We start from the raw sequence: 22,560 nt of genomic DNA on the forward strand, positions 1-22,560 counted from the left end.
TGAATTGTGAAACTATTAACATCCACCCAGAAAGTTTATTTTCACCAACCAAATTTCTAATTACGGTTCGGTCTATAAAATAAAAAAAACAAAAGTTTTCAAACTTTATTCAAGTTCATTAACATCAACAACTTCAAAACAACATCAAACAAATTATTTAAAAAAAAAAAAACCACTTTCAAAGCATTTTTTTCTCATTATTAATAACTTTAAACACATCTTTCCTGCAACAACCTCAAACAGAACCCCAACCACCACCACCAGGAGTAAGAATCTCAAGAACCTCTCCTGCCTCCACCTCAATACTATTCTTCCCACCAAGAAACACACGCCGTTTATCCTTCGTTACCAAATAATTAACCCCGCGGGCCCCATCTTTCCCGCCACTTAGCCCCCGAGGCGCATGAACCCGCCTCTCAGACAACACACTCACCACCACCGGCCGCCTAAACTCTATCTCCCTAATCACCCCATCACCGCCCCTATGCACCCCATCACCGCCACTCCCCTCTCTCAGCCCAAACCTATGCAACACGACTGGATACCTCTGCTCGAAAATCTCGGGATCCGTCATACGAGTATTGGTCATGTGGCACTGGACCCCACTCGTCCCGTCCCACGTGGGCCCCGCCCCACTCCCTCCTGCAATCGTTTCATAATAACCAAATGTATCGTCACCAAAAGTGAGATTATTCATACAGCCCTGTGAACACGCACACGCTTTAAACGCCATTAACACGACGTCAGTGATTCTTTGTGATGTCAAAACATTACCGCCAACAACCGCCACCTTATCACTAGGTGACAAAAGAGATCCCTGTGGTATAAAGATTCTCACCGGAGCTAAACAACCTTGATTTAATGGAATATCAACATTCACTAAACATCTAAGACAGTAAATAACAGCAGCTTTTGTTACAGCTTCTGGTGAATTCCAATTTCCATAAACTTCAGGGGTAGTTCCGGAAAAGTCAAAAAAAGCTTCCCCTTTATTGGTATCAATGGTGAGTTTTAACCGAATTGATGATCCATCATCCATAAAATCTTCTTCTTCAACAGTGATCATATCATCAGAATCAACCGATTGAGATGAAACTTTATCACGGATCGATTTTAACATCTCTCGAACCGCTTCCTCTGCGTTTTTCTGAACGTAAACCATATACGATTGAACTGTTTTCAACCCGTAGCGTGCGATTAGCTCTTTAATAAGAACAATACCTCTTTGATTTGCAGCTATTTGAGCATGAAGATCTGAAAGATTATCTTGCAGCCTGCGTGTTCCCGGGATCTTGACACCCGATTCATCCGAGCCCGGGAATCTTAGAAGATTCTTGATTCCTTCTTCTTGAAAGATTCCCTTTTCAACTAACTTGAACGCTTTTATTGCAGCTCCTTCTTCGTATATGTTTTTTGAAAATGGTGGCATACTTCCGGGTGTAATTCCGCCGATTTCCGCGTGATGGCCTCGACTTGCAACGAAGAAAACAAGCTTCCTGGTTTCAAAAACGGGCGTGATCACGGTTATATCTGGTAAATGACTACCACCCGAACACGGATGGTTAGTTACCAACACATCTCCTTCGTTTAAATTCTCACCCCAATATTTAAGCTGCCATTGAACCGTGCTCGACATGGCTCCTAAATGAACCGGGACATGCGGTGCATTAGCCACTAAACCGCCATCCGGGTCAAAAAGGGCACAAGAAAAGTCGAGCCTTTCTTTAATATTTGTTGAAATAGAAGTTCTCTGTAATGTTCTTCCCATCTGCTCGGCTATACCCATGAATCTATGATTGAATATAGATAATTGCACAACATCCGCAACTTTTTCGGATACTTCCACATTGACCAAATTTGACTCGATTTCAATCTTTATGTTACCAAATTTGGTGATTATAGCTTTACAATTAGGTTCAACTATCACCGTGCTGTTACCGTTCATGATAATTGCTGGCCCGGGGATTACATGACCATATCCCAAATCTTCAAGTTTGAAAAGTGGTGTGTAGTGATATCCATTCCCAAAATAGACCTTGTAACTCCCCTGAACTTTAGGCGTACCAGAACAACTTTCTGCGGGTTTTGGTTTAAATATATTTGTCACACCAATACCGCGAACTCTTACATCACATATTAGAATATGCCTGTTTTCGAGTTTGAATCCATATTCTTGTTGAAATAACTTAATAAATTCAACACCATAATCATTTCCTGACCCTTTAACCATTATAGCAGTATCAGTCCCTTCATACCTCAAATTCAAATATGATTCTGTTGTAATACTTCTTTCTTCAAATCCTTGATTAATAAGTTTCTGCTTTACGGATTTCATTAACAGTGTTTCTCTACGTGAAGCTTCTAGAACAGATTCGGGGCTGTAAGTAGCAGAAAACGGTTCTTGTGCTTCTTCAATAACATCTGCTAATCCCATCCCATACGCACTCAAGATCCCACAAAATCTGTGGACTAAAACCTCGTTCATACCGAGCGAACGCGCGATCGCACATGCGTGCTGTGGGCCCGCACCACCAAAGCATGCAAGAGCGTGATTCTTGGTTTCGTGACCTTTCATCTCGGTTAACTGACGAATGGGCCGACACATTGTCTCGTTAGCAACGTTTACAAACCCTTGTGCGATCTCCTCAACCGACATTTCTTTCGATGACGGGTCTTGACTTTTTCGATACGAATTAACCTGCTTTGCAAGTTTCTCGAATTCTTCACGGGTTTTAACAATATCCAACGGCTGATCTTCGTTAGGCCCGAAGATTGAAGGAAAATAATCAGGAATCACATAACCTAACACAAGATTAGCATCTGTTACTGCCAGCTCACCTCCTTTGCGATAACAGACTGGACCTGGGTGTGCACTGACCGATTCAGGCCCGACCCGAAACGACCCAAATTGAAACTTCAGCTTGGACCCACCACCAGCAGCTACAGTGTTAATATCAAGCTGGGGTGCTTGAATTATCGCACCTGCTATCTGAGTTTCAAGAACTTGCTCGTAGAAACCAGCATATCTGCTTACATCAGTCGAGGTCCCACCCATATCAAATCCAATTAACGGTTTCTCAGTCTCGAGCCCGAAAAGTGTCTGGGAGTAACCCACCACACCACCCGCGGGGCCCGATAACACCGCTTTGTGACCCGAGAATCTACTCTCGGGAGCAAGACCGCCGTCTGATTGCATAAAAAGAACATTCACTTTTCCTAAATTATCATCAAATTTAGAAATGAAACCCGATAAATACTCTTTAATAACCGGGGTCAGATACGCATCCACACTAGCGGTCAAACCTCTAGGTACGGCTCGAACCATTGGGGTCAAAGAAGACGATAACGAAACGTGTTTAAACCCCATTTTCACAGCCAAATTGTTCACAAAAAGTTCATGATTTGGATAAGTATAAGAATGCATTAACACAACAGCTAAACACTTAATTCCTTTCTTCAACAGACCATCAAGTAAAGGCCTCAAAGTTTCTTCATTAATGGGCTTCACGACCCGAACCCGCTCACCTGACACACCAGTGACCACATTCGGGTCATTAGTTTTCTCAGATCCGGGAACAAGCTCGACTCTTTCATCAATTTCTATAACCTCCTCATAAAGATTAGAAGGTTTTGAAACAGTGAGGTCAAAGATATTTGGGCGGGCCTGGTTACCGATTTGTAGTAAATCTTTAAAGCCTCGGGTGACACACAATGCAATTCTTTCACCTTTTCTTTCTAAAAGTGCGTTTGTTGCGACGGTTGTTCCCATTCGAATCCATTCAATGTTATCAGTAGGGAGCTTCGAGGCTCTGGGGATTTTGTTGCCGGTATATTCTTCTAGAATCCTTCTGATTCCTTCAACCGGAGCATCTTCATAGTTTGATGGATCAACAGATAACAGCTTCATTACTCTGCCTTCAGATTGGCCGGGGATTTCAGCATACACATCAGTGAAAGTGCCTCCTCTGTCTATACAGAACTTAAGAAGTTTACCTTCATTCACACTCCCCATGGTTCCTAGATCAAAAATAATCAAATAAAAGTTTAACATGAAGCAGAGCTTGTGACACCCTAGAAACACAGTATTTATTATTCAGATAATGATTTAGAAAGCATAAAGCAATTAGTAGGTACATAAACATGAACAATATCCTGATTGGTTAAGTGAATCATACAATAAAACATATGATTTTGGGAAAAGTGAATCCAACAGCATGACATGAATGATCTTTAGAGAGTTGACGAATGAATGAATCAATCAATCAATCAAATTCCAAAATAAACATCAAGAAAGAAAGAGAAGATTAAATCACCTGGTGATTGAGGCTTACTTCGGGCTGGGTGGGTGGAATGGGAATGGATGAAGGGTGATGGAGGAAGAAGCCGTGGATACTTTGTCTAATGTCTAGTCGTTTTGTTTTGTTTTTGTTTGTTTATCCACACGCCAATTTGTCTACTTTTTCATTTCATAGCCAGATGAGTCCCTAGTGAACCACCATTATTCCACCGTACCCTCTATACTTGTTGCCCCTTACATTACCTCTCTTTTTTAGGTGACCCCACTACAAAACTCATCAACGAAGTTGCTCCAACGTGTTTGCCTAACATTGGATCGGGCCGTATACTTATTTGGTCGGGATACGTAGATTTTTCAAATGTTTGGTCAGGACCCATGGATTTTTCAAATTATTCATAGGACCTCATAGATTTTTCAAATTTTTGGTTTGGACGCATAAAGTTTTCAAATTTCTGGTCAGCCCCCTACTTTTGATGACACATGTTATCTTCTTGATGAACGAAAAAACTCATAGTGATAATTAAACAAGTCACTAACGATGACGATGCGTTAGGAGAGGAAAAAAAATCTAGAATTAATTTTGGAGTGGACAAAAGATGAATCTCTCTCCCAAAAACACATTTTAAAGATTTTTCCTTTAAGTTAGGGTTGATTGTCGTATTCTCTTTGGAACATGATGATATAATATAAAATTTAAAAAAGCTATGATTTGGGATATTAATAAAATATAAAATAATACAATTTAAAAAATAAAAGGAATAAATATAATAATTAATAGCCGATAAATCAGTTGTTTACCAAAGTTAGTCAATATTTTAGTTGGTAAAGGAGATATTCTCTCCTAAATTGATGTTGTATTTTATGTATAAATATTGTATTATGTTTAATGAGAAGATCAAGTCTTTGCGCTCTTTTATGGTATCAGCCTAGGGATCCTAAAACCTTGCATCCATCTCCTCCTTCTCATTCACTATCCCCCAGCTCCCTTGGCCGGACCTAACGTTTCCACCCTTGATTTAAACACCGATCCTCTCCACAACCTCCTTCATCTCATCACTCTCAGACTCTCATCCACCAATTATCTATACTGGAAGAACCAAGTAAAACCTGTTCTATCTTATCTCAATCTCCTCCATCATATTGATGGCACAAAATCTGCACCTTCAGCCACTATCATTACCGACGGGGAATCCGTCCCCAATCCAGACCTTGCCCTCTAGAAAGAGGCTGACCAGCGAGTTGTTTTGCTCATGCATTCAACTCTCACTGAAGAGGCCATGGCTGAAACCATAGGCCATGATTCAGCCTACCAGATCTGGATTGCCCTCAAGCATGCGTATAGCCACAGTTCCATAGAGAGGATGCATACTCTTCGGGACTCGCTCCACTGCAGAAAGGAATCACCACCGTTGCTGACTATGGTCGACCGTTCAAGATGCTTTGTGACCAACTTGCTGTAATAGGTCACATAGTTACTGATGAAGGCAAGAGGCATTGGTTTTTATGCGGTCTTGGATCCAGTTTTAAAAATTTTTCTACATCCCTACGTATGATCCGTCCTGCTCCACCTTTCCGTGACATCCTTGACCAAGCCGAAAATCATGAGATCTTTCTCCAAACCCTAAGGAATCAAACTACCCCTCAAGCCGCTTTTTCCGCTCACCTAAGCAGTTTCAATCAGCCTAGAAAAACCACTCATGACCACCTAGCAGTGGACGTTTCCGAGGCTCGTCATCGGGTTGCGGGCGTTCCAACCACAACAGCCACTGACCACCACACTACCAGTTGTGTAGGAAAGATGGTCATTACACGAGCTCATGTCCAGATCTATCTCGCTATGCACAATAGTCACATCACCGATAGATGCTAACCTCTTTCAAGCCTTCCATGCTCAATGTGCAGTAACACCATACTTGACAGCTGACTCAAGCGCCACAGCTCATATGCTTCGTTCCACTGATGGCCTTGATTCATCCTATAATGACACGGGTAATACTTATGTTGCCTTCGGTAACAGGCAATCTCTACCAGTTACTCAAATTGGTACCACCAAACTTAATAACATTCCATTACATATTGTGATTGTTGTTCCAAATATTACAAAAAATCTATTATCGGCCAGTCGATTAACAAATGATTCTCCCCTCGATGCCTTGTTTTATAATAGTTTCTTTCACATTCATGATCGAAAAACGGCGGCGGTCCTCGCTAGAGGCACTTGTGAAAATTGATTCTATATCCTCTCCCAAAGTCACAAGTCACTCGTTGCTGCTCTTACTGCTCCTCATCTGCGTGCTTCTTTTAATAAATGGCATAGACGTTTAGTTCATGTCTTATTTGATGTTATTTCTATTTTAAACAAACTTGATTGTTTGTTTGTTACTTCTTTATTGCCCAAACTGGGTTTGTGTTCGTCATGTGAACTCTCGCAAGCTCACCGTTTGCCTTTTATTGATAATAATAAACGATCCTCTCATGTGTTGGATTTAATTCATTATGACCTTTGGGGTCCCGCTCCAGTTCCGTCTACGGATGGTTATTTATACTATGTGATAATTGTAGACGACTTCTCATGTTTTACGTGGTTTATCCATTAAAACTCAAATCGGACTTCTACAGTATACTAGTCAACTTTTTAAACTTTGTTCAAAATCAATTCACAACTAATGTCAAAAGTTTTCAAAGTGATGGTGGTACCGAATTTAAAAACAATCAGGTCTAAAACCTTTTCCAACAGCATGGTATTTTTCATCGATTATCATGTCCTCAAACACCTCAACAAAACGGTCGTGCCAAACGCAAGCATCGGCACATAACCGAAACTAGGCTCGCAATGATGTTTAGCGCTCATTCACCAGCTAAATTATGGCTTGACGCCTTTACTTCAGCCGTTTTTATCATCAACAGACGTCCTACTCCTCTCCTAAAAAACAAATCACCTTTCGAACTAATCTTCCACCAACCACCTTCCTACTCCAATTTTCGCGTTTTTGGTTGTCGGGTGTGTCCATACCTTCGAGATTACACCAAACACAAACTTTCTCCTCAAAGTGCCCCTCGCATACTTATCGGTTATAGTCCAAAATACAAGGGATACCGATGCCTTGATCCGACCACTTCCCGCGTTTACATGACCGTCATGCAAAATTCGATGAGGATACCTTCCCACTTTATGGTATTGCACCTGCTATTGACGAAACCAAGCAACTTTTTTACAATTTTGATGACTCCCTTCCATCACCAGAATCAACATCACAAACTGAGTCCTCACCATGTAACATCTATTGAATTTTGTTGCAAAAACGCTAGTCTTTTGTGCTCGTATTTAATAAAGTTCTCGTATTAATTTCATCGTCTATATTTATTAGTGTTGAATCATGTGTCATTTGTTGAATAACATTATCTTTATATGCATAGTTATATGATCCTATGCTCATTTTATCATAATCGTGCTTAATCGTTAATATGACACGTAGAACCGGAAGGCCTAGATTAATATTTTATAACATGTAACAAAATATTTTGTTAATATTAATTTTATCCTAAGTATTTAAATTAATCATGTGATTTAAACATGGAACATTCTAGAACCTTCTATCTTAACCTTGTTCCACAAGTAAATTTATCTAATTCTTATAATTTGAAAAAGAAAAGAAAAGAAAAAACTAAATGAAATATATATATATATATACATAGGGAGAGGATCAAAATAAAACTCATCTTTAGAGAGAAAACTTAAAAACTCCTAAAGAATTATTTTTAATTAAAAATAAAAAAATATTTTCAAATTTCTGATTTGCCATTATTCTTATATTTTCTTACCCTTTGCTAAAAAAAAATAAAAAAAAAATAAAAAAACCCGCTGTAATGCACATACGTATTACTGTGCGATACCGTTGTATTACACATGTGTATTACTATGTATTTTATGAGTTTAATAGTGTTTAATTGCAAGTATTCAATATTTTGTGTGTTGTATATGTGTAGTAGTGTTATATTATATGAAAAAAATAATAAAATAAAAGTCGATGTGGTACACACGTGCGTTAATGTCACAAACGTACTAATGTGTATTCGATGTGTGTATTAGTCTTATATTGCATATATACAATAGTGTGTATCAAATATATGCAATACAAACACTTTTGCATATATGCAATGCACACTATTACACATGCGCACTATACCGACGAGGTTACCGACAATTTTTTTTTGGAACCAATAACAACATATAAGAATAATGGAAAAAAAAGAAACTTAAAAAAAAAGTTTTAAAAAAAGTTAAAAATAGTTTTTTATAAGTTAAAAATAATTTTTTTAAAGTTAAAAATAGTTTAAAAAAAAGTGATGGTGTGTATCAATAGTGTGTATCATGTGTAATAGTGTACATTGTACATATGCAAAAGTGTTGTATTGCATAGCATACAACATTATTGCACATATTTGATACACACTATTGTATATATGCAATATAAGATTAATACGCACATCGAATACATATTAGTACGTATGTGTAATACAACATTAATGCACATGTGCACTACATCGACTTTTATTTTATTATTATTTTTTTTCCATATAATACAACACTACTACACATATACAATACACAAATATTGAATATATGCAATTAAACACTATTGAACTTAAAAATACATAGTAATACACATGTGTAATACAATGGTATCACACAGTAATACGTATGTGCACTACAGCGGTTTTTTTTTTTAATTTTTTATATTTTTTGAGTGAAAGGTAAGAAATTATAAAAATAATGCCAAAAACAGAATTTTGAAAATATTTTTTTTTATTTTTATTTAAAAATAATTCTTTAAGAGTTTTTAAGTTTTTTCTAAATATGAGTTTTCTCTTGATCCTCTCCATATATATATATATATATATATATATATATATATATATTTGAAAAACCATTTGGCGGCCGTGAGCCACCTTTGTTCATTTATATTTTTTATCATTATTATTATTATTATTATTATTATTATTATTATTATTATTATTATCTCTTAATTTGTAAACAACTTTTATCTTTATCCCAATTGTATTCAAACCTTCCACCCTCTACTATAAATAGAGTCTCTCATTCTCATTATTTTTCACTCCAAATCTCATTCTTTCTTTTCTCTCTAAGCATAATCAAGTAAGTTTTACATGTTTTCTTTGTTGTTCTTCATATTTCTTTGATTTTGATCTTGTTATTTTGAATTTCTTCTTATCTGTTCTTATGTTCTTGAGTTTTCTTTCGAATCTTCGTAGTTGTTCATATACTCTCACCATGATCATCATAAATTGTTAATAAAACCCTTACTTTTTGCTCTAAAAGATTAAGATGATCATGTTATTCCAAAAAATCATAATTATTTTCTCAAGATCTTGAATCAAAGTATAATTTTTCCAAGAACAACTATGAATATTCTTATGATCTTCAAAAGTTCATAAAGTTATCATAACTAAAAAAAAAATATTTACACTTTAAATCCTATACTTTCATAAATTTCAATAAATATCCTAAATTATAATATTTACACTTTAAACCCTATACTTTCATAAATGCCAACAACATCCTAAACTATAATATTTACACTTTGAACCCTATAATTTCCTAGATGTCAATAAACGCCCAAACTATATGGTATTACACTTTTAACCTCATACTTTATTATTTATCAAAACCATTCTAAAACATTTTGAGTCAGTATACAAATAGAGTATAAACCGGGTATGTATGTATCTGACAAGCAAACGGTTCTGTCGAAGGCAAGAGTGGCGTAAATAATCCTGTTAGACTCGTGACTCTTACATGGGAATCAACTTGCTGGAGGTCATGCTCTTGGTTTAGAACATTCTAGTATGCAGCACTCTAACTAATTTAAAAATCAAACTTAATCTAGGGCAACCTGTAACCGGTTCAACAAAATCTTGCTCGTGTTCGTGTTCATCCGTTAAGCAAGGTGAGTTTATAGCCCCTTTTACATGGTTTTAAATGTTTTATTATTCGTGGTGGAAACATGCATAATCAATTTGTTTTACATGCTATTTGATTTAAGCTTTATTTCATAATATTCGTTATGTGTGATCATTACAAGTGTATACATATTCGCATTGACAACCATTAACTTGTTAAGACCGTGGTAGTATGAAGATATATCAAATGTTGTAAAACTCCCGAGTAGGCGGCTGAGTACTCCCCGATTACTCCCCGCCTAGATCGAGTACTCCCCGCCTCGGCCGAGTACTCCGTAGGTATTTTTCGAGTAATCCCCAACTACACCCGAGTACTCGCGACTCCCTAGTCGACCGCCTAACGACTTTTACAACCGTGGATATATCTATTGGCCCCACCCGCCCACGCATGCCTCGGGTAGAGGCATGTGTGTTCAGAATCCGACGATCATTAATCATTAAACATAATAGTCTAATCGTGGATTAGACAACTCGCTAAACGTGCCAAAGGTTTGGTTGTAATCACAAAAGTATACAAGTAACTTTACCTATATGGAATGTTTTCAACATAAAACTTATTTTTAAAACATATGTTCTTACCAACTATTTTTAGTTGACACTCTCGCATGTTTTTCAGGTGATGGAAATTAGGTTATGAAGATTCTTGAGGTTTCACATAGTGGATGAGTCATACTTAGAAGTTTAATGAATAAATTGTTATGTTATGTTTTCTATTTGGTTTGAACAATTCGTTAGTTTATTTTAATATGAGCTTTTACATTTAATACCATGTGCATGATTTCAATCTATTCACGCTCTGACATTTCCGCCTTTGGCCGGGGGGTGTGAAAACCATCCACTTCAAATACCTCCTCACTTCATTGTCCTATTTGTCCAGATCATACTTCACACTCTCCTCACACTGCTCAAACAAACAATACCCAAATCCAAGCCCAACAACCCACTAACACACCACCTAACTCTCCCGACCCAACACCCTCTACCACCCATTACACTCCACTTCGGCTCCTTCCTCACCACAACCTCTCCTGGCCCAAAACACCCTTTCACAACATGAACCATCTCTACCTGATGTGTAACATCTCGAAAAATCTCATATTTATTTTGGGTTAAAAATGCCAACTTTGAAAGATGAGGGATTAAAAATAATTTTAAAACAAGTAATGAGAAAAATGAGATAAGAAAATTAAGACATCTCATTTAAGGAAATAACAAAATTCCATCCCACATGGAAAGAAGGAAGAAAGTGGAAGCATTCCACATGGGTATAAACAAAAAAGAGAACTTTCATCCCACATGGAAAGAGGGAAGAAAATGGAAGCTCTTTATAAGGAAGAGAGTTTCCATATTAATATTCTTATGTAGCTAATCACTTTCCATAGTCCTATCGGAGAGGTGAAGCACCCGACGCGCATAGGCACGGGCGATTGGCGCTTTGATGGCGCACTTTGCGCTTCGCACGCTTGCATCGCCGCAAGCCGCTTAAGAGTCGTCTTTAGTATTTTTGTAAAGTACAACGACTAAAAGTGAAAATCTGAATTTGGATCCTTTGCGCTTAGGAACGGATCAGGTATAGAGTCTTCGCGTTATGCGAAAGAAAAAATACGTAAACCGACATAGAGTGGCTTCGTGCTACGCAAAGAATCTAATCATCTTCACTTCACGCTATGCGAAGTAACTAATCTACAAGCATGACACGTGTGGACATGTGACACCATGTCAAGCCACGTGGTAATTCGTCTGATGACTCAGTAATATATATAGCGGTTCGCATCGCGCGAACGGCTAAACCATTTGTCCTTCGCGCTACGCGAAGGAACAGAATGTCAGCTATAAATATGAGGGTTCACGACACATCCCAACACACACCGACACACACCACTTTCACACGTTTTGTCTAGTAAAGCGTGCCGATCTTGTAGTACGTGCCAAGCTACGAAGTTCTGCCAGTCTAAGCTCTAGAACATGATATAGAGTAGAACAAGTTAAACACTTGGCTACATACAAGGCAATCTCCTTCTTCATTCCGATCCACCAGTAATTATCCTTAAGATTATGATACATCTTATCACTTCCAGGATGCATCATATATTTGGAATTTTGGGCTTTGATATAATGCTAAATATATATAATTCCCTTGTATATTTATATAATATTTTATTAGTTTTTGTTCGTTTTTTTTAGAATTTGTATATTACTAACATATTTGAATAATTTAGGTTCCGGAGGTTTATCGTGGTTAAAAGGAGCGAAAATGAGCTAAAACAGAAAACCGGAGCATCAGAATTGAACCGGACCGGACCAGACCGGTCCCCCCTCCCATTTGCCGGAGCGCCGCGCTATGAGGAGGGACCAGGCCTGCCGCGCGGTGCGGTGGCCATTTTTTCCAGAATCTTTGATTTTTATTTATTTTGGGCCTTGGAAACCTATTTAAACACCTCAAAACTCAACCTTAAACATAACCTGAATACCCTAGTCGACTTGGACGAATTTGGGAGCTCAAGAGGTGATATTTTGGAGGGTTTGAAGGCAAGGAATCAGCCGGTGACGTGCTTATCATCCAAGGACGAATACCATGGGTTTTATCTATTTTAATCTTCTGTTCTTATTAATTTTCGCAATGAATTCCTTTATCATTGTTTTGTTTTATTTTATGATGCTAGGCTAAACATTATAGACTTCGTACGCTTATGATGAACCTATTTTGACGTTGTGATTTGATTTCGGATTTATTTATCATTATGGTTTTATGATTTAGTAAAAGGTTTAATTATATTAAATTGATGCATATGGGTATTTAGGATTGTTTGATTGATTGTTATTATTCTATAGTTGCCTTGATTATTGTTTGTCATTATGATATGTTGCTATTAGGTCAATTACTTTGTGTTCTTGATTATTTTATGATTGATTTGCAAAAAGATCATAGGAATAATAATTATTAATTAATAAAACCTTAAGTGTGCTGCTAACCTAAAATCTGTAAAGTCCTAGGTTATCGATAGATCTTTATTATTTAATCTTGCTAGATTTAGTTCTTCGTAAGGAGTCCGTCTAGGTTTGATTATTTATTATTGTCTATTGAATCAATTAAATATATTAAACTATCTTTGATTTTCATGCTGTAAGGTGGGATTTTGTATAAAGGAACTAAGTCATACTTAATTAGGTGACAAAGGAAACTTGATTTTTAATACTGGTGTGCGTTAAAACTTATTAGAAACTCATAGGTTTCTCTTGAGAAAGGTCAGGGGTCCTATTTGGGTTTTCTCTTAAGTGTCTATTTTACGATCCCAGTCTATAACTAAATATTTTTCCGGTTAATTAACAAATGAAATTCAGGGGATTCTAGCCTAAGTAGTTTTCTCGTCATCATCTGATTTAATCAAACTTCTGTTTTCGTTTATTTTACTTTTTTTTCTTAATTAGTTTTAATTTAGTATTTTAAACAACCCCCCCTTTTAAACAAACAAATAGTCAAGTCAGTATTAGTTGAGTCTAATTAGCTAGTTACATAATTTAAAGAGTCTTGTGGGTTCGATATCTGGACTTACTTAGCTATACTAGAGTCGACCGGTTCACTTGCCGGTTAGTAGTTTTAGTTAAGTTAAGATTCTAGAATTTATTACTTAGTGCTACATACGTTGCCTGGGTTTCTTGGCGATTGTGTTATTAGCGTTGATTAGATTTATTTACTACATACGTGCTACTTGTTTTGTTTTGTTTTGTTTTGTTTTGTTTTGTCTTTGAGTCATAGAAGTCTAATTAGTTTAGTCTGATTTGAAGTTTAGTTTATTTAATTTATTCTTAGTTTTATTTTAGTGTTTTCATAGAGTCTACTAAGTTGGTCTTGTGTGTTTTTCAGGTTTATGCCACATCTTCATTCACGAGGACCACCTCCGTTAAAGTCAGAAGCCAGTTCATCATCACCGACCACCATAGATTCTCCACCGAAGTCATCATCACACAGTTCATCGCCGTCGAGTCCTAGAACCATTCCCGATATTCAAATGGCTGACAACTAAACCGTTTACCAACAAGCCTTCGAGGTTTCACCGGAGACCACTCGCCCATCATCCCCCACGCAATCGATAACCATAACTCATGGCAAATTCCCTCTTACGTTATGGTCAATCTCACCCAAAATAACCTATTCCATGGCCGTGAAGATGAAAACGCACCGGTACACATCAACCGTCTTACTTGTCTGATCAAAACATTCAACTTGCAAGGTGCTAATAAGGATGCAATCTTCCTTCACTTGTTCCCGTTTTCACTTTTGGGTCGTGCCACCACTTGGCTCGATTAGCAACCTGCTAGGGCATTCACTACTTGGGAGGCGTTGCGTACTGCATTTATAAAGTAATACTTTCTGCTGCCAAAGCATCTAGTCTTCGTGATCAAATCCACTCTTTCCACATGGAGCCGGATGAGCCATACTATCAAGCTTGGGAGCGTTTCGAGAACCTACTGTCCCGTTGTTCACAGCATGGTCTTACTCCTTAGGCCCTTGTTGAGAAGTTTTACAATGGACTGGCATATGAGACTCAGGCTCGATTCGACACTGTTGCTGGAGGTAATTTAATGGATAAGAAAAATGTGGTTGAGTGTAATGAATTGTTTGAGAGTTTTACCCAATCTGGGTTTGATAAAAAGCCATGTAACTGGAATTTAAATATCGTCACTAGTACACCCTTATCCGTCCGAGGTGTGCACCAGGTCAATTTGGATACTAGTGTGGCTGCTGCCTTAGAGAGAATAGCCCGTAAGATGAAAAAATTAAGGCCACAGTCTAAGCAGTTAATGCGGAAAAAAGCGGTTAGCGGTCAAGGGCCGCTATTTGAGATATAAGTTATCGCGGTGGGATATCGGTGAGAAAGCAGCAATTTTAATATCATGCATAATATCTACGTATCTATCTATCTATATATATACATATATACATATGTATATATATATACACATATATATATATATACATATACACATATGCATATATGTATGTATATACATATGTCTATATGTATATATATATATATATATGTCTATACATGTATATATATATACATATAGACATATGTATATACATATATATATGTATATATATACATATGTCTATATACATGTATATATGTATACATATATATACATGTATATACATATGTATACACATGTATATACATGTATACATGTATACACATGTATATGTATACATGTATACACATGTATATACAAACGTATACACATGTATACGTATGTGTACACATGTATACGTATGTATACACATGTGTATACATACGTAGATATACACAAGTATACGTATGTGTACACATGTATACGTATGTATACACATGTGTATACATGCGTATATATGTATATATACATATATACATATATATATACGTATATATGTATATATACATATGTATATATACATATATACGTATGTATATACATATAGACATATGTATATAGACATATGTAAATATACATACGTATATACATATATACATATGTCTATATTTATACAAATATGTATATATATATACATATATCTATATACATACATATATACATATATCTATATACATACGTATATACATATATACACATATATGTATATACATACGTATATACATATATACATATGTCTATATTTATAAATATATGTATATATATATGTATATATATACATATATGTATATACATACGTACAAACATATATGTATATATATACATATAGACATATACATATATACATACATATATACATATGTTTAAAACATATGTATATATATGTATATATGTATATATATGTCTATGTGTATATATATATACATAGACATATATATATATGTGTACATACATATATACATATATATACATATAAACATATGTATGTATATATGTTTTAAACATATGTATATATGTATGTATATGTATATACGTATGTATATATATACATATATACATATAAACATATGTATGTATATGTATGTATATATGTATATATATACACACGTATATACATATGTATACACATGTATACATGTGTATATATATGTATACACATGTATACACGTGTATACATATATATACACGTGTATACATATATATACACATGTATAAATATGTATACATGTATATATATGTATATACATGTATACACGTATATACATGTGTATATATATGTATACATGTATATATACATATGTGTATACACATATACACATATGTATATATACATGTATATATATATACATATGTGTATACATGTATACACACACATATGTATATATATATATACATATGTGTATACATATGTATATGTATGTCTATATGTGTATACATAGGTATATATATGTCTATATGTGTATATATATATGTCTATATGTATAAATATATGTCTATATATATATATTTATATGTATATATAAATATATGTATGTGTCTATATGTATATATGTATATATATACATACATATATATATATGTATATACATATATACATATAGACACATACATATATACACCTATATATACATATATATACATATGTATAAATACGTATCTATCTATCCATCTATCTATATATATACATATGTATATATACGTATCTATTTATCCATCTATCTTTATATATTTATATATATATACATATATACATATGTATATACATGTATACATGTCTATATGTATATACATATATGTATATATACATATGTCTATATGTATATACATATGTATATATACATATATACGTATGTATATAAATATGTATATACGTATATACGTATGTATATACGTATATACGTATGTATATACGTATATATACGTATGCACATACGTATATAGGTATATATACATATATACGTATGCACATATGTATATATACATATATACGTATGTATATAAATATGTATATATACGTATGCACATACGTATATAGGTATATATACGTATGTATATACGTATATACACATACGTATATATACGTATATACACGTATATACATATGTATATATACATATATACGTATGTATATACGTATAGATATATGTATATACACATATACATACGTATATATGTATATATATATAGACATATGTATATACATATAGACATATGTATATATACATACGTATATACATATATACATATGTCTATATTTATACATATATGTATATATATACATATATGTATATACATACGTATACACATATATGTATATACATATATACATATGTTTAAAACGTATGTATATATATGTATATATATGTCTATGTGTATATATATATACATAGACATATATATATATATGTGTGTACATACATATATACATATAAACATATGTATGTATATGTATATATGTATGTATATATGCATATATATACATATGTATATATATACGTATATACATATGTATATGTACATATACATGGATATATATGTACACATGTGTACCATGTATACATATATGTATATGTACACATGTATACACATGTGTACATATATGTATATGTACACATGTGTACACATGTGTATATGTACGTATACATGTATACACATGTGTATACATGTATACACATGTGTATACATGTATAAATATATATCTATATACACATGTATACATGTGTATATACATATGTAACATGTATACATTTGTATACATGTATACACATGTGTATACATATGTATATACATGTGTATATATCTGTATATACAGATATATACACACGTATATACATGTGTATACATATGTATACATGTGTATACATTTATACACGTATATACATGTGTATATATATGTATACACGTATATACATGTGTATACATTTATACATGTGTATACACATGTATACATGTATATACATGTGTATACATGTATACACACACATATGTATATATATATACATGTATACATGTATATACATGTGTATATATATGTATACATGTATATACATGTATACATGTATATACATGTGTATATATATGTATACATGTGTATACATGTATACATGTATATACATGTATATACATGTATACATGTATATACATGTATACATGTATACACATATGTATATATACATGTATATATATATACACACATATGTATATATATATACATATGTATACATGTACATATATGTATACATATGTATGTATATGTCTACATGTGTATATATATGTCTATATGTATAAATATATGTATATATATTTGTCTATATATATATATTTATATGTATATATAAATATATGTATGTGTCTATATGTATATATATACATATATACATACATATATATATATATATGTATATACATATATACACCTATATATACATATGTATATATACGTATCTATCTATCCATCTATCTATATATATATACATATGTATATATACGTATCTATTTATCCATCTATCTATATATACATATGTATATATACGTATCTATTTTCCGCTGGTACATCTGAAATTGGTATCAGAGCCACGCAAATTTCTTTCGCGGGGGCTCTAGCCGATGAATTTAATATACATGAATACGATTTTAATAACTTAATATACTTAGATTTTAATTTTATAAATAATACTTTTATAATGCAAACAGAAGAAATTAGACAAACTTTTAATTCAGATTATGATTTTGATGAAGATTATATTTCAGATGAAGACTTTAATTTTAGTGGATATGAATTCACTAATTCCGAATACTATTATGATGATACTGATTGGCAATACCCTTTACCGTAATGGAAGATAATAGTTTTAATAAACTAAAAGAAACAGAAAACTCTTTAAAAATAGATAGAGATATGATAGAATTACAAAAAACAATTATATTTTATGGAGATAAAATAATTTTTAAATTAGATACGATTATAGATTTATTAGAAGCAGCGTTACCAAATAGAAAAAACAAAATAACCCCAAATAGATTTCAGGAACCTTTAGTTCAACTTTTACAAAATATGAAAATTCCTAAAGAATATAAAAGAAATTAGAAATGAGCTCAGACGACTCTGAAAGCGAAGTTTACGTATCTCTTGAAATAGAAAATTTAATAACAAAGATAGGGGATATGGAATTAAATGATAATTTTATAAATATAAAGGCTAATGAGGAAAACTTTAATATTAATGATACTGAACAAACAAGCTCAAGTACAAATCCTAAAATTCCAATAAGAGATGAAACCCGTAGGTCAGCACAAGGATATGCTGCTGTAAAATCAACAATAAAAAATGAAGATAATTATAAACCATACCAGAATATGAAAAATGAACCGATTAATCCCTTTGGAATATATTTAGATGTAGATTGTATAAAAAATACGGAAGAAGCAATAGATAAATGGGAAACAGCTTTAAGAATAGCAGTTTCTGTTAATAGAATGGATATTGAAACACTTCAAGGATTCTTAGAAAGAACTTTAATAAATAGTCTTTAAGATATTGGCAAAATTTACCTTTAGATATAAAGAGAACAATATTTGAACAAGATGAAATAATAGCAAACATAATAACAAGAGCAGTGGAAGCCTTTAGGTTAGAATTCTGTGGAGAAGGAAATATTATAAAAGACCCAGCAACTATCGAAAAATACTCAACAGCCTTAATAAGATTACAATTATGTGACATATGTGAAATAGATAGATATATTTGTGTATTACAAGATTATTATTACCATATATATAATCAAGTACCGGATATGAATAGTTATTTAGCATTATTTTTTGCAAAAATACCAGACCCTTGGGGACAAAGATTAATAAAAACTTATAATCCAGGAACAGCTGATACGTTAGGAAAAAGAATAACTCATGTTAGAGATAAATTAAGTGAATGGTGCGGAGATGCTATATTAGCTAAATTAAGCAAGGGATTAAAAAGAAAAATATCTTTATGTTGTAGTAGTCCAAAATGCCTTTAATGATTGGATGTGATAGTTCATATTATTATGGAAAATAGAAAATATAAGAAAAGAACTCATTTTAGAAAAAGATATTTTAAAAAGCGTAAAACAAAATACTATAAGAGAAAGGGATATAAGAAGACGTTTAAGCCTACTTATAAAAGAAAACGAGGTCCTAAGGAATGTAAATGTTATTTCTGTCATGAAAAAGGTCATTATGCAAATGAATGTCCAAAAAAGTTTAAAAAGAATCTTAAAATATTTGAAATAGACGAGGATATAGGAAAAATGATCGAAGAAGGAGATTTTATACCAATAAATGATTTTCAAGAAATAGACTCTGATGAAAGTATATTTATTTTAACTGAAACAGAATACACGTCATCTGAAGATGAATAGATTGGATACAGCCTCTAGTAGTAAAATAAATAATAACATAATCGATTGTCAAAATGAACAGTTAGGAGAATATAAACAAGAAATTTTAATAGATAAGAAAAAGCTTAAGCAAATACAACATGAAAATTTTTCGTTATCAAACTATTCAGGATTTAAATTGAATACTTTACAAAGATTAGGAATAAAACCTAGAGATCATCATTTATATTATGGATTAAACAATCAAGAAAGGGCTCTAGATATTAATATAACATTCAATAAAGTTATGATACCTTTATTATCTAAAAAGGATATTCAAGAAAAAATACAAAAGGTAAGACCAGAAATAAGAAATACTTTAGGATGGGTTCACGTTGGAGCCATCCAAATAATAATAAAATCCACATTTAAAGAAGGTATAGATACTCCTATAGAATTAGCAATCATGGACAATAGGATCCAAAATAGAGAAGAAGCTTGTCTTGGAATATTAAGAGGAAATTTACAATATGGAAAACTTAAATTTAATATTTATCCAAGAATTTCCTATCATATTCAAGACAAGGATTTTGATAAAACGTTAAGTTTATTACAAGATTTTAAAAGAAAAGATTTCTTTAAACAACAAAACAGGCCATATTCTATTACATATGCTATCTCTTATTCAATATCGAATACTCATCATTCCGATTGTTTTAGTATAAAAGACACAATAGATTTTCCTTTTTTATTTAATGATGTGTGTCAGATACAAACGCCTACCTTACCTAAAATAGAAGAAATAGATTCAAGACCATTAAGTCTTGATTTACAAGATAAACCGTTATTATTATCTAATAATGTTTCTTGTAGATTATCATTTTCTAATAAAAGTGTAATTAGTCACCATTTAATAATAGATACAAATTCTAATAGATTCTCTGACATAATTAAAGCAAAAGAAGATACTATAAAAAATTACAAAATACAAGGAGAATACTTTAATGGAAATAAATATTCTCATATAAACATTTTAATAGATACAGGTGCAAATGGAAACTATATAAATTTCAAACTTTGTAAGAATTTACAAAAATATCCATTAGACGAACCTCACCAGTATACTAATTTTAATGGTGAACTACATGAGATTAATGAAGCTGTGGAAACTATGATAAAATTTGGAGATGAAAAAATTCCATTAAGATTACTAATAAGTAATGAGGATGATAACGACACATTAGAAATTATGTTAGGATTGACATTTTTAGAAAATGTTAAACCATATCAGATAACCTCCTACGGGTTAAAAATAACACGATATGATAAACTAATATATATACCAAAATGACAAGCCCTAGAAGTATTTATATTCCAATAGGAATCACTTATAAAGATTATAAAGCCGAGTATTTTGCAGCTTACATAGATAGTGGTTCAGGATTAAGTATTTGTAAATCAAAATGCTTTCCAGAAGAATACCATGAGGATTTAACACCTTGTAATGGTATTAGTTTTTCTAAGGATATAGTCTCTTTAAGAAGAGGAATAAGAAATCCAATAATATTGTTAGGATCATATCTAGTTAAATGTCCTTCATTCTACTTTTATGATTCAGGATCAGACGTATTATTAGGAAGTGATTTTTTAGAAAGATTTAATAAGATAACTTTTGATATAATAGCATATCAAATAATATTAAAAACACCATGCCACCACTTAATAGTTGTTAAAAGAATAAAAAATGCATACGGAAGAAAATTTCCAATTAATTTTACAAAACGCGTCAGCAAGCGTGGTGATATAGGCTACAAACCAAACCCAAAACTTGAAAAAGGAATCCCGATTTTACAATGTTACCCAGAAAAACCATTAGACTATCAAGTAAATCTAAGAAATTTAGATATCCATATTGAAAATATAAAGCATAAGCTTAAACAATGTTATACAGATAATCCATTACAATTTTGGAATAAAAATCATATAACAGCAAAATTAGAAATGAAAGATAAA

The 22,560-nt window shown here is 33.0% G+C and overlaps 1 protein-coding gene across 1 annotated transcript; it reads right to left on the reverse strand.

Annotated features, from left to right (window-relative positions):
• Positions 1-182: 182 nt before the first annotated feature.
• Positions 183-4,029, reverse strand: LOC143547941 (5-oxoprolinase 1-like). Its single transcript, XM_077039235.1, has one exon. It carries the CDS (start codon positions 4,010-4,012, stop codon positions 236-238), a length of 3,777 nt encoding a protein of 1,258 aa, XP_076895350.1. The 5' UTR covers positions 4,013-4,029; the 3' UTR covers positions 183-235.
• Positions 4,030-22,560: the final 18,531 nt, after the last annotated feature.

This window comes from Bidens hawaiensis, unplaced genomic scaffold, assembly GCF_021521415.1.
Source record: "Bidens hawaiensis isolate Kalapana, Puna unplaced genomic scaffold, B.hawaiensis_p1.1 tig00000905_1, whole genome shotgun sequence".
NCBI lineage: Eukaryota > Viridiplantae > Streptophyta > Magnoliopsida > Asterales > Asteraceae > Bidens > Bidens hawaiensis.